The 16,402-nt window shown below is 36.9% G+C and overlaps 1 protein-coding gene across 8 annotated transcripts in view; it reads right to left on the bottom strand.

Moving 5' to 3' along the window:
* The window catches only part of ATE1 (arginyltransferase 1), a 169,757-nt gene that overhangs the window by 106,454 nt on the left and 46,901 nt on the right, over window positions 1-16,402 (bottom strand). For 7 of the 8 annotated variants that reach the window (XM_061187570.1, XM_061187580.1, XM_061187593.1 and 4 more), the window contains one exon: window positions 13,892-13,924. The exons of the other annotated variant lie outside the window; for it this stretch is intronic. In XM_061187570.1, coding sequence (XP_061043553.1) covers window positions 13,892-13,924 — 33 coding nt within the window. The remainder of the gene's footprint in view (window positions 1-13,891; window positions 13,925-16,402) is intronic. 8 annotated transcript variants of the gene reach the window in all.

Genomic DNA, 16,402 nt, shown 5'->3' with positions numbered 1-16,402 from the left:
CTAACATTGTCAGTAGAGTTTATGAGTGATTTTTTTTTATTCTTCTACTGTCCATATTTTAAAAATAAACAGTCTGTTATTTTTAATAACATACATTAATATATAAACAAAAAAGAATTTTAAAATCCAAGGTTGAAGAATTACTAGTAAGTGCTAAGTAGATGATTAATAGGTGAAATCTGACAAAGGTCAAAGAAATTACTGGGTGTTCTTTCAGGATAGTTCTGGGCTTGATTCTCTATTGACTGAGTTATTTTTCAATTTGGTTGGGGTAGAGGTTAACTTATAGACTTCCGTCTAGTGGAACAAATAACCCAAAAGGTTACAGTTTAATGCCCTGTAAGACAATAGCCAGTTGTATTTATCTAACTTAGCAATCTCATCTCAACCCTTTATTAAATTGCCTGCAGATATATACCAGATATATGTATATATCAACATCTGTATTTTCACAAATGCTATTCTTGACACCAGTTCTAATGTCTTACTGGTTCTTGCATTAATTAATAAGTCAAATAAAACTTGACATGTGTTCATGCTGTATTTGCATGAAGGCCATAATTTTAACTTCTGGAAAATTACAGTTTAACAGTTTTGGAGGTCATCCACCAAGAAGCTCAAGTGAACTAACTCACGTGATGGATCTAAATAATTTATAAGTGCCCTCACAGTATGTTAAGCCTAGCATGTCTTTTCTTGACTCTCAAAAAGAGATTCCTATGTAGCAACAGAGTTCTATGTAACTTTGCTCTGTTTTTCTCTAAGTCTTCTTCTGTCTCTCTACTAAGTGTGTGTTTTGTTTATGTCTTATGACTAGTAAGTTATCCCCATCACTGGCAGCAATAGTTGATTCTGGTTCATAGTCCCTGTTGGATGGATGATGAAGATCTATTCTCTTTTGGATGAGAGAAGACAAAGAACCTGGTTTGTTTGATTTTGTCTGTGTTCTTATTTGTGAGTTCAATCAATTAAAGAGAGCAGATCTTTTGAGTTCTGAACCAATGAGTTTCTGTGTTTATTTTCAGAGAAATAACAGAGAACTGAAGCTAAAAGCTCTCTATATGCTTGTGACTCTAAAATTCAGAAAAGTCTTTACTTCTTATTGTACGTGAAATATTTTCCTACATCCAGAGAGTATTAATAAATCACACTATTACATCTCTTAATTAGAGGAGCTTTGTAAAACTGATTTATAGAAATAAGCATTTATATAAATCAAATATTCTCCAACTCCACAGAAAATAAACTCCTTACAGAAATTGCTAGTTCAGAAACATTTTTAAGATAAATCAAACTGGTTTAATAATTTTGGTTTAAGAAAGAAAAAAAGTTGGGGCTTCTCTGGTGGCACAGTGGTTAAGAATCCACCTGTCAATGCAGGGGACACGGGTTCGAGCCCTGGTCCGGGAAGATCCCACATGCCACGGAGCAACTAAGCCCGTGAGCCACAACTACTGAGCCTGTGCTCTAGAGCCCGTGAGCCACAACTAGTGAGCCCACGTGCCACAACTACTGAAGCCCACATGCCTGGAGACCATGCTCCACAACAAGAGAAGCCACTGCAATGAGAAGCCTGCGCACCACAACGAAGAGTAGCCCCCGCTCACCGCAACTAGAGAAAGCCCATGCGCAGCAACGAACACCCAACGCAACCAAAAAAATTAATTAATTAGTTAAGAAAAGAAGGAAGGAAGGAAGGAAAGGAGGGAGGAAGGAAAAAAGAAAGTTATGTCTTTTCTCAGGTTTATTAGTATTAAATACAGTAAGTCCCTACATACGAACGAGTTCCGTTCCGAGAGTGTGTTCATAAGTCCAATTTGTTCATAAGTCCAACAAAGTTAGCCTAGGTACCCAACTAACACAATCAGCTATATAGTACTGTCCTGTAATAGGTTTATGATACTTTTCACACAAATAATACAGAAAAAACAAACACAAAAAATAAAGACAACATTTTTAATCTTACAGTACAGTACCTTGAAAAGTACAGTAGTACAGTACAACAGCTGGCATACAGGGTCTGGCATCGAGTGAACAGGCAAGAAGAGTTACTCCGTGGAGGAGGGACAGGAGGTGGGAGATGGTAGAGCTGAAGGATCGTCAGCAATAGGAGACAGAGGGCAAGCTGCAATGTCACTCACACCTGACGTTGATGGCACAGGTTTCGGTTCCTTGCTGGATTCAATTCTATCTACCCTCTTGAAAAAACGATCCAGTGATGTCTGGGTAGTAGCTCTTTTTTCTCATCATAGGTGACATGGTAGCACTGGATTGCATTCTGAATGGCTGCTGTAACCTTCGTGTACTGTTCTACGTTCAGGTCCTGTGCCTTAAAAGCCAACAGTGCCTCCTCAAATAAAGAAAATCCCCTTGCCATTTCCTACATCGTGAATCTCTTCGGTTCTTCAGTTACTTCTTCCTCTTGTCTCCCTTCATCCTTTCTCTGGGCCTCCAATCCCTGGCACTTCTTAGCAGTACCAGCTACATCACTGCTGATTTTACGCTTGCTTCCGGACATCCTGGGCTTGAAATAAAGACACTACTACTGTACTCTATGCAGTACTGTAAAGTACACAAAAGCACAACCACTTGTACAGGATGCACGCACGTGACAATGTATGCCAGACACATGAACTAACTTACATGATTGGACACGCGATCCCATGTTTGCATCTTTGAAAGTTCGAAACTTGAAGGTTCGTATGTAGGGGACTTACTGTATAACACATGAGTGGATTTTTAAAAGAATATATGAGGGAGGTTTTGTGTAATGAAGAGAATAGTTTTAATAAACTTCCAAAACTACTCATTGGTTTACTAATCAAAAAAGTTAAACACTATTCCTATACAATGCTTAAGATTTTGAAAAACGCCAATTTGTGTTCAAGTGAATTGAAGTATAATTCTGACGTTTTAACATATTTACTAAATTGTGGTAAAATATACATAACATAAAACTTACCATTTTCAACATCTTTGAGTGTATAATTCATGGGTACTGAGTACATTTACACTGTTGTGCAAATATCACCACCATCCATCCCCAGAACTTTTTCATCATCCCATACTGAATCTCTGTAGCCATTAAACAATAACTGCCCACTACCTTCCTTCCCCCAGCCCCTAGCAACCACTACTCTACTTTGTCTCTATGAATTTGACTACTCTAGGTACTTGAGCTAAGTGGAATCATACAGTACTTGCCCTTTTGTGACTGGCTTATTTTACTTAGCATAATGTCCTCAAGGTTTGTCCATGTTGTATAGCATGTGTCAGAATTTCCTTCCTTTTTAGGGCTAAATAATATTCTACCGTGTGTATTTACCACATTTTGTTTATCCATTCATCTGTCCGTAGACACACGGGCTGCTTCTACTTTTTGGCTATTATGAATAATCTTCTATGAACATTGCTGTACAATTATCTGTTTGAGTCCCTACTTTCAATTCTTTTGTGTATATACCCAGAAGAGGAATTGCTAGATCATGTGGTAATTCTATTTTTAATTCTTTGAGGAACCACCATACTGCTTTCCATTTTACATGCCCACCAACAATGCACAAGGGTTCCAATTTCTGCACATCCATGCCAACATTTCCTGTTTTCTGGTTTTTTAATAATAGCCATCCTAGTGGGTATGAAGGTGGTATGTCTTTGTGGGTTGGATTTGCATTTCCCTAATGATTATTAATGTTGAGCAACCCATATTACTTTTATGTTTTGTGTTGGCTTAATTTCTAAGATATTTATATAATTTTAAAATGTGGATTAATGTAAATCAACAAATTTAATGAATAATCTTTGGATGCCTTGGTAGTTTCTAAGTAAGAATGAACACTAAAACAACAAGCGTAATTTTAAGTTTACACACTTTTACTTCATATTTACATATGCTACAGAATGGCTATATCTTTAGGTCATGTCAATAAACGTTTTCATCTTTGCCACTTTGAGAAGGTGTAAAAGGGATCTGTAAGAAAGTTGTGATGTTTGTATTTACGCACTTTCTCAGTCTGCTATAATGCTTATCTATAACAGGTAGTTCTCAATTTCCTACCTCAAGTTTTTGCTATGAAACAAGTTATCACTTTATTAAAAATATAATTAATATGTACGACTGAGACCATATTAAGGACAAAAATAAGAGAAATAACATTTGGGTATGCAAGTTAACAGCATAAGACTTGTTTTTATAGAAAAAAGTGAGTAGAACCATTCTAAGTAAAATGTCAACTTGCTTCAGAACTACAGCAAGCTGTAGGTTGGGGGAAGCTTATTTTATTTGCCTGGTTTAAAATACCCGAGTCTGAAAAGAAGCTATAAAACATGTTAAAATGTTGGCTAAGTTCACTCAGTTTTAAGGGACGTCTTCATCTGAGATATTCTTACTCACTTTCCAAGTGAAAAAGTGAGGGTCAAGGTGATTAAGGGACTTGCCCAAGGTCACACAGCCAATTTAGGAGAATGCTAGGAAGGATCTGGAATTCTCAACTTTCAGCTCAGTGTTTTTCTCAGTGGACATTGCTTCTGTGGCACACCATTCTAAAACACAACCAAAATATATTAACATGCCCTGTTCAACCTAATGAATGGAGATACTTCAGCAATTTACTAAACCAAAGTACGAATCAAGAAATATATGTCTCAATGACAGAATTCTTAGGAACTAAAATGCTTCAAAGAAAGCAAAAAAGTTTACCCTAACATTTACAACTTAAAACTAAGAACAATGTAATGACAAAAATTTGAACTTTAAGCATAGGTAGCTGAGAAAAGATTTACAGTAAATGTTTTTAATAAATGTGACAGAAATAAAAAAGGAATTTATTTCTGCATTTTTACTACAGAACAAATAGACAAAAATTAAGATGTTCATCCGTTGTTTACTTTGACATTTCCTTATATTTTACTTATATTTTCCTTTATATTTTCAATCCTAATCATCCAACAAAAAGACTTCTATGAGGCGCTATCTAAACGCTCAAAAGGAAAAGTAGTAGAATCCCAAACTTCTCAATTCTACATATCAGCCAATATTTATTGAGCACTACGACAAACACCTTAGAAACAAGAGTGACTATCCTAATGTGAGCCCTTACTTACTGTCGGTTCAATTTGAGCCTCCTGCTTTTCCAATCTTTCTGACAGAAGAGAAAAACACCCCACGGTGACAACCCAAACTGATATTTTTATTTAGAACTCAATGACTACCAACATCAAACAAGACTGACATCCCCATGGAAACTAATCCATGCCAGGATTTACCATTCAAACATTTTCTGAAGCATTCACGCACATCTAATGGGTAATGAAAATCGTCAAGGCAGATGACCTTAACTGTGAACACAGCTGAAAGATCCTCGGAGTAAGGATGAATACCACTACTTGCTAAAGGAAGGCTGACCTGGCAAAAAGGTATCTTGAATGGACTTAAATGCCTAAACTAATCCAAGTCCCATGCAGAAAAATCTTCAACATGGAAATTTATGGCATTTTTCTATTTAATGTTTGGTTTTCTATTCTAGTGTGCTTTCTTTTATTCTCTGAATCAATTTTGAGTTTTTATCATGTGAGATCAGTTTCCAGGAAAAGACTTCCAGCTGATATAATTTCACTACAAAACATAAGGTTTCAGCTTACACTGGCTCAACTATCATGTGATATCCAGAAACTAACTGAGAATAAGTTCATTTATGAACTCAACCAGCATTTGCTGAATGCCACCGTAAGCCCAGGGAATACTATTCTGACGAATCGCGTGAAAGCTGTCCCAGCGTTACTGAAGTGAACTGAGGGAAGGAATAATGTCTTCAGTTCAACCGGTTCTTTGTCAGCAGGCTCACCCCAACCAGAACTGCCCAAGAGGCCTCAGACTCAACTGAAAGGGAGAGCAATCAAATGACAATCCCAATGACTTGGGGGATTTGGCTCCGGAATTCTAACTGGTGCCTCAGCCAACACTACCTTGCCTATTCGACCTCTGATTCTACAGCACAGGGCTCAGCCTGAAAACTGCATGACTGTTTCACAACCCACGTAACTAGAAAAGCAGCGATCTTCACTCATGTTCCCACTTCTGCCCAGTGGATCAAGCCACTGCCCAGTTTTCCATTTCTGATTAGTCAGTAACAAACAGCAGACTGACAACCACTCTCTGAGAAGATCTGGCCCCTCTTTAGTGACCTCTGTCTGCCCTGGCCCCAGCTCTTTCAGCACTGCTGGTCCTCCCAAGCATTATACCAGACAGCAGGTAAAAGCTTCCCACAAGTCACCAGCTCAACCCTCTTCCGAGCCTTATCTCCACAGCTCTCCAATTCAGGCCAGCTCAGTGTCCTCTTTATTTGGTCAAACTGTTTGAACTCCCTGCTCAAGGTTGGCAACTCAAACTGCCACCCACCTCACCCCTCCCACTTGCTACCTCTGCAAGCTCCCTTCATTTCTACAGGACCCAGTTGAGGTAAGAGCCATTCCCTCTTCCAAATTCTGGTCACTGGAGGTATCTTGGTATCTGCCAGAGCCATTCCAAACAATGCTATTGTTCATATGCTGACAGACTGAAGAGATGTTAGGTTCTCATAGTCCTTTATTTTCCTAACAGCAAAATGAATGAATGTTACCACTGGCTATAAAGCCAGATCCCCACCCGTGCTACCTGCAGTTTGCAATCAGTGCACATACATACACATACACACAACCAAATATACACATATGATCCCAGTCTACCACAGAGTTCCAAGAAAGAGCAAAGTAGTTCCCGACTCCCAAAAACAAAAAAAACTTAGAAAGTTGGTTTTGCAAGCTACCGAAAAATATTAATGGCTAACTTTATTTAATATTGGGTATTAACTAGTTACTATTTAAATTAAAACATCTATTTCAATACACAACACTATCTTGGCAAATGCTAAAACTGTGTAAACACCTAGACCACAACTAGGGAAGATGCCAAGCTGAGTCAGACCTTTTCCATAACATTTTGAGAAATTAAAGGATGAAGAAATGATATAAGCTTTTATTTTTCAAACAGTTTTACTGAGGTGTACTTAACATATGATAAAATTCACCCATTTTAAGCGCAGAATTCTGTGATCTTTAGCAAATTCACAGAATTGTGAAACCACATAATCCAATTTGAGAACATTTCTACCACCCCCCCCAAAGTTCTCAAAAGCCCACTTGCAGTCAGTCCTCCGCTCGTACCTCTTACCCGAGGCAAGCACTGATCTGCTTTCTGACTCTATAAATTCCCCTTTTTTGGATAATTCATATAGCTGGAAAGACACAATATGCAGTCTGTTGTGCCTGGCTTCTTTCACCTCCAATAATGTTTTTAAGGTTCATCCATGTGTTGCACGTATTGTAGTTCGTTCCTTCTTATTGCTGAATGGTATTACACTGTATGAAAATACCACATTTTGCTTATCCATTTACCAGTTGATAGACACCTGAATTGTTTCCAGCTTTTGGCCATTATGAATAATGCTGCCATGAGCGTTCACATACAAGCCTTTGTTTGAACATTTTCATTTCACTTAGGTGTATATTCCTAAGGGTGAAATTGCTGGGTCATATAGTAACCCTAAGTTTAATATTTTGAGAAACTGCCAAACTGTGGCTATACCATTTTACATTCCCATCAGCAATGTATGAGGGTTCCATTTCTCCACATCTCGCCAACACTTGGTATTATCTTTTGATTATAGCCATTCTAGTGAGTTTATGTTGGAATCTCATTGTGGTATTAATTTGCATTTCCCTAATGGATGGGGAGCATCTTTTCATGTGCTTATTAGCCATTTGTATGTCTTCACGGTGAAATATATAATCAGGTCTTTTATCTATTTTTAAATTAGGTTGTTTGTCCTATTATTGCTGAACTATAACAGTTCTTTTTGTTACTGATTCTAATTTAATTCCACTTTGATCAGAGATTATTTCAATCCTTTTAAATTTATTAAGATTTGTATAATGGTACAGCATATGATCTGTCTTGGAGAACACTCCCTATGTACTTGAAAAAATATGTATTTTGTCGTTGGGTACAGCATTCAATAGATGTCAACTAAGTGGAACTGAATGATAGTTTTGTCCAAATCTTCTAAATTGCTTGTAATTTTCTGCCTAGTTGTTCTATTGATTACTGAGAAAGTTGTTCTAAAGTCTCCAACTATAGCTGTGGATTTGACTGTTTCTCTTTTCAGTTCCATTTAGTTTTTGCTTCATGTATTTTGAGGTTCTGTTATTAAGTGTACCACATTTGGGATTACTGTCCTCACTTGATGAACTGACTATTTTAACATTATGAAATGTCCATCTTTTCTTCTGGTAAGAGCTTTTGCCCTGAAGTCTATTTTGTTAGGTATGAATACGGCCACTCCATTTTTATTATGATTAGTATTTACATGGTATAGTTTACTCTGGTCTTTTACTTTTAACTTATTCATGCTTTCATATTTAAGATGGAGTTTGCTTTTTTTCTTTTATCTAGTCTGACAATTTCTGACTTTCAATTGGAGTGTTTAGACCTGTACTGTCCAATAGGACAGCCACTGGCCACATGTGGCTACATAAGTTAACTAAAATTTAAAGTATTTTAAATTCAGTTCCTAAAGAGCTCAGTGACTATGTATGACCATTGACTACATACATGTTTTCCACTGCACAGATATAAAACATTTCCATAGAACAGATTTTTGGTTTAGATCATTAATATTTAATGTAATAATTAATATGGTTGTGTTTAAGTGGACCATTTTGCTGTTTGTTTTCTATTTGTCTCCCTTGTCCTTTGTTCACCTGTTCGTTTTCCCACCTTTTGTGAGACTGAAAACATGTTATCATTGCTACTATCATCGCTACTGGATTATTGACTCTCTTTGTTCTTTTTTTGTTAAGGCTGCTCTAAGGCAGTAGTTTATAACAGGGAGCCATTTTACCCCCTAGGGATATTTGGCAAAGTCTGGAGACATTCTGTTTCAACTCAGGGGGAAGGGCGCTACTGGCATCTCTTGGGTAGAGGCCAGAGATGTTGCTAAGCATCACACAATGCACAAGACAGTGCCCACGAAAAAGATTTATCCAACCCAAAATCTCAACAGTGCCAAGGTTGGCACATCTCAAATTTATCACTGTCTTCCTTCAAATAATATCATCATCACTTCATTAATGTAAGACATTTTAAGCATGTTGTTGCCATTCACTAGTAGCTGTGATACTGAACTCAACTAAACTACCTCTCCAGGTTCAATTTTCTTCATAAGGAAATTGGAAATAACTACCGCATAGACATTCTACGAAAATTAAAATAATGTAAGCAGAGAGTTTAGGATAGTGCCCCATATACTACAGCTGCTAACTTCTCCAAAAATTATTATGCTAACTGCTAACAAAGAAGATTTTAATTGATCTGAAATGAAGGAATAGGACATCCTTAAAGAGAATCCTAAGTGACCCACATTCCCACATGGTTTAACTTTTCTTACAAATGCCTCTTCTGTAGTTCTCTACCTCCAAAATGATGCTGAGACTTCACACTACTGGATTGGCTGGCAAAGTATGGCTTAGAAGAGAATTTGAAGAATCTTTTAGCCTCTGATACATAATCCCTTTTATTTACCTATATTTAATTGAAGACATCTGTAGGTGGTGCCACACGAAATGTAATTCAGGCTTAGAAATGTCAATAAAAATGTCTGTAAGGGAGAGATCCCATGTAAACCTAGCAGGGGAATGCACATCAGCAGCTACAGAGCCAGGCGAAATTAGGAATATAATGGAAATATGTTGCCGGACTTGACGAGGTGACAAAAGCTCTTTTCCCATAGAGCTTAATGAGCTCTGTTAGTCTTCAGCTTACAGAAACGTAAAAGGGTCAGCCCCACAGAGGGAAGTAACTGACTCTCCACACATGGCTCCATTCAAATGACAGCAGATCAAATTACTGATGTAATTACTATAACCTGACAATTTTGTTAGATTCATGTGGCAGTTCACTGTTTAGGACTTATAACAAAGGGACGTGGTTCATTCATAGTAGTTTAGTTTTTGTGGGCAGAATGAAATTTAAAGTCTCCTTCATTTTCAACTGCAAACCTCATGTATTTTACTGTCTCCACCTGAACTATTTTTCTTTTATTCAAAATTAGGTAAGGTATCAATATTTGGGTATTACCCATATTTGCAATTTTCCTTCTCCAGCTGAAGCATAAGCTTAATGGCAAAATTAAACATTTAGAGAGTCTCAGCATTCTCCTGCCCTGGCTTTGTTTGGCTCTCAAGTTCTGCAAGGCAGCACAGAACAGAATCCTGAGCTCAGTGCTGCTGGAAATTCCGGGGCAGCAGCCACTAACTATGCCATCAGGTGGCCCCTGTGAAATTCCAAGCTAGAAACATATCAACAGAATGCCCTCAAAGTATTTCCCAAATACTTCAAGAAAAGAAAAGCACATTGGTCATCTTTAATTTTGATTCTTTTGCCTCCTCCATGTCCATAAGCCCAGTAAGAAAAAAGATCAATTTAGCCAAGGTAAAAATGTAACTCCAGATCATTAAATGGAAAAAGCAGATTAGACAGAAAATAACAGAAACTATCACTAAACTTTGATCATGATACTTTCCCTTCTACTTTTCACCAAAGACTTAAGCTTCTACACAACGATTCCCAATATTTAACACGAATAATAAGATGTAATTTTAAAAATATTTGTTTGGTACAACTCTAGGTATATGGTTGGTACCATTCCAAGCCCTATTTATACCTGAGAGCATCCAAAAATGAAAAAGACAAAGATCCTGATCTTAAGTAGCTACAATCTAGCTGGGAAGAGAGACTTAACCATATTGAGACATAAATATTAGACCTTGTGTGCTCTTAGCTAGTCCTGCCGGATTATGGGGAAAAGCTTGCTACTCTCAACCTTAGCTGTGCCTAGTTTACTTATTTATTCATTCATTCATTCAATCAACAAATATTTATTCAGTGCCTCCTATACAGTACTTAACAATACATGGAAACACAAGGAAGCAAGAAAAACACAGTCCTTTCTCATTGAGCTTACATTTGAGAAAAGTCTGTTAGTGAGGACTATTGAAAAGCATCCTTGCCATTGTTTAGTAACATCTTCAAACTGCTACGCTACCCCAGTGAAGCAGATATCAAGCTCCAGCTTCCTTATTTACTCCCTGTGCAGGTAAACTAATCCAGCCTTGCTGCCTTCCGCTCAAAACCCCTGTTCCTGGTTATTCCTCTGAGCTCTTGCTTAAATGAGCGTCCAGCCTTAATTAACAACATTATCAACGTCATCTCTTCATCTAAGCTCCTGTCAGTGCCTTTTTTTCCCCCAAGACTAGACCCTGTTTCCACATCAATTAGAGATTTCCCTGATGTACATCTCAGTCAAACACTGACTAGAAGAGCCATCATCAAAAACCTACCAAGGTACCTCATTCTCCCCATGTGACTCCTTCGTGGAAGAACAAGAGGTAAAATAATTTCGCATTTTGTAGTTAATGCTAACGTTTGGTTTATCTCCTTCCTAACTAATTTCTGTATACTTAAATTGTTTTTAAATTGAGATCTGCATGTATAATTTTGCAGCCTGCTTCTGTCTCTTAGTACAAGCAAAAGTATTTTATACTGCTATTTTTCATCTATGGATATGCATGAACATACACGCATGATCACTGTTTTAATGGCTACTGGGTGTTCTATCATATGGCCGGCTGCACCATGATTTATATGACCTTTTCCTACAGTTGAACATTTAAATTATTTATAAATTTTTGCCATTATAAATAATGCTGTAACAAACATATTTAAGCAAGTTTTGTCCCAATCTTCATTTCTGTGGCAGTGATTCCTAGACTAGAATTACTCAACCACAAGCTATGCATTTCTATAAGATCTTTAATGTACACGACCAAACTGATTTCTATAAAGGATGAAGTTTAAAAACATCCCATCTCGTCACATCTTCCCAAGCATTCACTTAAAAATAAAAAAGATACCTTGATAGTTAAACTGTATATAACTGCTATTTTAAATTGCATTCCTTTGATTACTTATAAGATTAAACTTTAAAAAACATATTACCATTTGTATTTCAGCTGATCAACTATCTGATAAAATCCAACCAAATATTATGCAAAAGAAAACACTGCATTCAAAAACAGTTTCTAAGAGATTATATTAAGTATAATAATCTTTTTATTACACTTTCCCAAATTGCCTCTTAACTACGTATGTCTTCATGAACCAAATCATGGATTTTTTTACAAAATCAGATCTAATTTTTTCATCCTTTCCTTTGTGATACTTCCCATTCTAAGAAAGTGCTTTATCGATTAAAGAGTAGACTACATAGTTTACATTGTCTTCAAGTTTCTTATGGTACAGTTTTAATTTTTATTGCTTTTACACCAAACTCTATTTAAAATTCTGTGTGACAGGCATTGTACTCAGCGTTTACCACACATTATCTCATTTCATTTTAATAACCCTGTAAGTTATGTATTATTATTACCTCCATTTTTTAGATTAATTGAAAGATGAAATTACTTACTCATGGGTCACCCAAGGATCTCTCATTTCAAAGCCCAGGATCTTTCCAGGCTTTGTTTCCCCCTTGGTCCTGGACATTTAGAAAATGTAACCAAGCCTGGATGGTACTACCCCCTCTGGTCTGCTCAATTTCCCCTGGAAATCATTCAAACTGGCCACCAGGAAGTCTCAAGGAGGCCACGAGGAGGCTGGGCCACACCACATAACAATAGTAGCTTCAATAATCATAGAATGCAATATTATGGAAGCAGAAAAGGGAACAACTGCCTCTATGTGGAGCGGTCAGAGAGGGTATCACAGAGGACACAGCATCTAGGCTCACCCTGAAGCGGGATATGATTTGAAGAGGTTGGGAGTGGGGAAGGGAACACAGAGTGAAGTAAACAATAGAGGCCAAAGGAAGGGCAAATGAAAGGCAGGGACAGAGTCTTATCATAGCCTGAAGCATAGCCTGACAGAAGAATACAAAATATTAGTAAGATGTGAATAGCGCTTTATAAAACCGCTCCCCTGCCCACTGCTTCATTTGAGAGGTAGAAATTATTTGCATTTTAAAGATGAGAAAGCTGAGGCTCAGGGAAGCTGCGACTGCCCAGTGTCACACGGCTAGTAAGTGAGGACCTGATCTTAACCCCAAGTTTGGTACCAAGTCCAATGTCCCTCCACACACCCAGCTGCTTCCCCTTTCCGACTCCTTTCCCAAAGCCTCATCCATCTTCTCCAAGTAACTCCTTATAAACCACAGCTCACACTGATAACTGGTTCTCTGATTATCTAAGAGTTTTCTTTATCTCACAATTTATCGCTGGATTTTCAGTTCTAAATTGCAGAACCATTATGAGAATTAGATGAGAAAGTGAATCTGGCACCTAGAATCATGCCTGTGTTAAGATGAAGCTCAATACAAGGGAAGTCCTTTGCTCTTCCCTCATCAATTCATGGATTTGAAAAAGTTCTCTCAAACTAACTGAAACCTCCTTGATGACAGCCTCTGCCCAGACTTCTCCAGTTCTCCTTTAACACCAGGGCAGTTTACAGAGGCTAAAGCCAACGTGAGACCGGCATGGGAGTAAGGAGATACAACAAGGCTCTTCAAAATGGACTGACTTCATTCTACCTATTAAAATGAAGGCAATGACCTGCTGTGAAGGTCATTGCCCTCACAAAGCTCTGTAACTTATAGGAATTCTTACAAAGGAAAGTCTGCATTCATCTCATTACTGGTATCGAAGAATACATCATGACAAAATGATCACTCTTAAATTATCAAATAAATGCCTCACAAAAGATACCAATAGCAATTCTAATTTCAAGGTCAGTGAGTAATCTTACCTCCAAAGGTGAGCTGCAAAGGAATCTTGTGAACTGCAGAGTCACATATGAATAGAATCCGTTTCATCCAATAAATGAGCAGCAAAAGAGAACACACAAAAAGAGGAAAAATTATTACAAAATTTTTCAAAAAAGAGCACATGAAGTGAACCTAAATGTCTATATATAGTTAACGTTTCATACATTGTATCATTCATTCACAGACTACAGAAAAGTTCAATCTAGCCCACAGTAGGTACCCAACTATGTGAACAAGTTCAAATAAACATTTTTCAAAATCTGTATAAAAACAAACAAAGCACAACAAATTCATCCTAAAATATTTTGCTTTTTAAAGTTTTATCTCACAACCCCTATATAATAAAACATTCTCCAAGGGAGGAATCAGCAATCTTCCTAATCATAAATGCCACAGGCAAAGTTAGGTAAATGCCAAGAGAAGAAAAAGATATAAACCAAAGGGGAAACCAAGAAAAGAGAGAAATTAAAAAGTCAAGACCAAGAGAGGAGGTTGGGTGAGTGAGAGTGAAAGAAAGGGGAAGTTATTTCTCTGGTACCCAGGCTCTGATGTTTACACTGTTCTGCCCTTTCCTCTTTTTTTCAGCCCCATATGTGTATTTTTTCTCTCTGCTCTCTCTTTCTCTGACACAAATAGAGCCTTATAAATTTCATATGAAAATAAGTGTTACATGCTGACTGTTTCTCAGCATTTAAATAAAGAAACTCATTTTGGAGCTGGGGAGGAGCCATGAAAAAATGACACAGCAAATCGTAGATTAGCTCTGAAATGAGGACTGTCACATTACTTCATACACATTCATGATGGTAATTCATAATGTTTCCTTAGATGTTATTTACAAAATCAACACTTCAAATCCTTTGAGATGTATTGTAATAATAAAAAAAAACCCAAGTAATATAAACTCTGGATCTTACTGAATACAAATTAACTGCAATAAAATGCAATGGCAGGTCTGTTTCCAAGCACTCTTGAACTTCCTCTCCACAACAAAGCTAGCTAGTACTCACTGGGAATAAAAATAAGTTGATTCTCTTCTAGAGGTACACATTGAAATATTTCTCAATGAAATTACATGATATCTGGGATTTCCTTCAAAATCACTGGGGGGTTGGGAGTAAACTAATGGTGGGGAATGCACAGATAAAACAAGAAGAGTCATTATATTAAACTAGTGAGGACAGGAGATGAATATGTGAGGACTCATTATACAATTCTCTCTACTTTGTGAATGTTTAAAGTTTTCATAATAAAGTTTAAAAAATATATCAGACACTTCCTCCCCCCAAAACTAAAGCAAATATTTTCCTAAAAGACTACTAGTGCATGCCAAAGCCACGTAATTAACTAGTAAGTATCATCTAGGCCTTAGATGACAGGGTATACTAAAATAAAGGCACTGTAAGATTTTTTTCTTAATTTAAATGATATTAATATGCAATTCAATTATATTAACTGTTAGGAGAAATTTCTGAAAGTGCAGGATACACCAAATTTTAAAATTTCATAATGCTGATACGAAGCACATAATTCTATTGAAATTTAAAGTGCAACCTTTGTGGTCTTGGATTCTTTTCACATTAGCCTAACATAAAACAATCTCTGCCCTTCCTCGCAAGAATAAAAAGTAATACTTGAAAGACTACCCAGTTTTAACAGTGGAAAAAAATGAGGCATGGTGCATTTTTATTTTAAAATGAGAAATTTGCTCCTGTAGGGTTTCTGTGCTTTTCTCCAGTATGTGCATGTTAACTATATTATATCTACTACATTAGAATTTAGAAGTGCTTCTGGTTCAGTCATACTTAATGCATCAATTATGATGGAAGTGTGAAATAAAATTCATATTTTATGGCAAGAAAAGAAAATTTTAAACATAAAAAATTTTTCTCTGTCCTTTGGCCTCCTCTCTCCCCTCTAATGTACACTGTGTATCTGCATTATGCATCCACCAAACCTCCTCAACAATAAAGCTCAACATTCTCCCAGCACCAATAAGACAAGTCCTTAAAAGATAACATTCCATCTTGATCTTGTAAGGGGTCACACAACCCATCACTTTGTACTTGCAGATCTGGATTGTGTAAGTCAATAATACATCATTTAATGTACAGGTCCCTCTGTCAAAAAACTTCTGTAACTGTGCTTTGACTTCTAACGGCCCGAACAGTTCTTGGAGCTTTCTGAGAGGCTGTTCCCAGGTTATAATCCTCAATTTAGCTTGAATAAAATTTTCCATTTCTTTCTTAGATTGACTGGACTGATTAACTTTTCATCTGACAGAAGTCACTTTAAATAATGATAGAGTAGCATATACTCTCCAAGAAAACTATTGTCTCCTTGAAGCTCCAATAATTTACATACATCTTTGTCATGTACATATGTAACATTCCTGTCACAGTTTTTTTCAAAACAGACCTAAAAATTCTTTTCCTGTTTGAAGCTGCCAAAACATGAAATATATAAATACAGTTCTCAATCAGCAAAGCAGT

Source organism: Eubalaena glacialis, chromosome 1 (genome assembly GCF_028564815.1).
Source record: "Eubalaena glacialis isolate mEubGla1 chromosome 1, mEubGla1.1.hap2.+ XY, whole genome shotgun sequence".
NCBI lineage: Eukaryota > Metazoa > Chordata > Mammalia > Artiodactyla > Balaenidae > Eubalaena > Eubalaena glacialis.
Note: the sequence above shows the minus strand (reverse complement) of the source record. Positions and strands in the feature narration are given on the sequence as shown.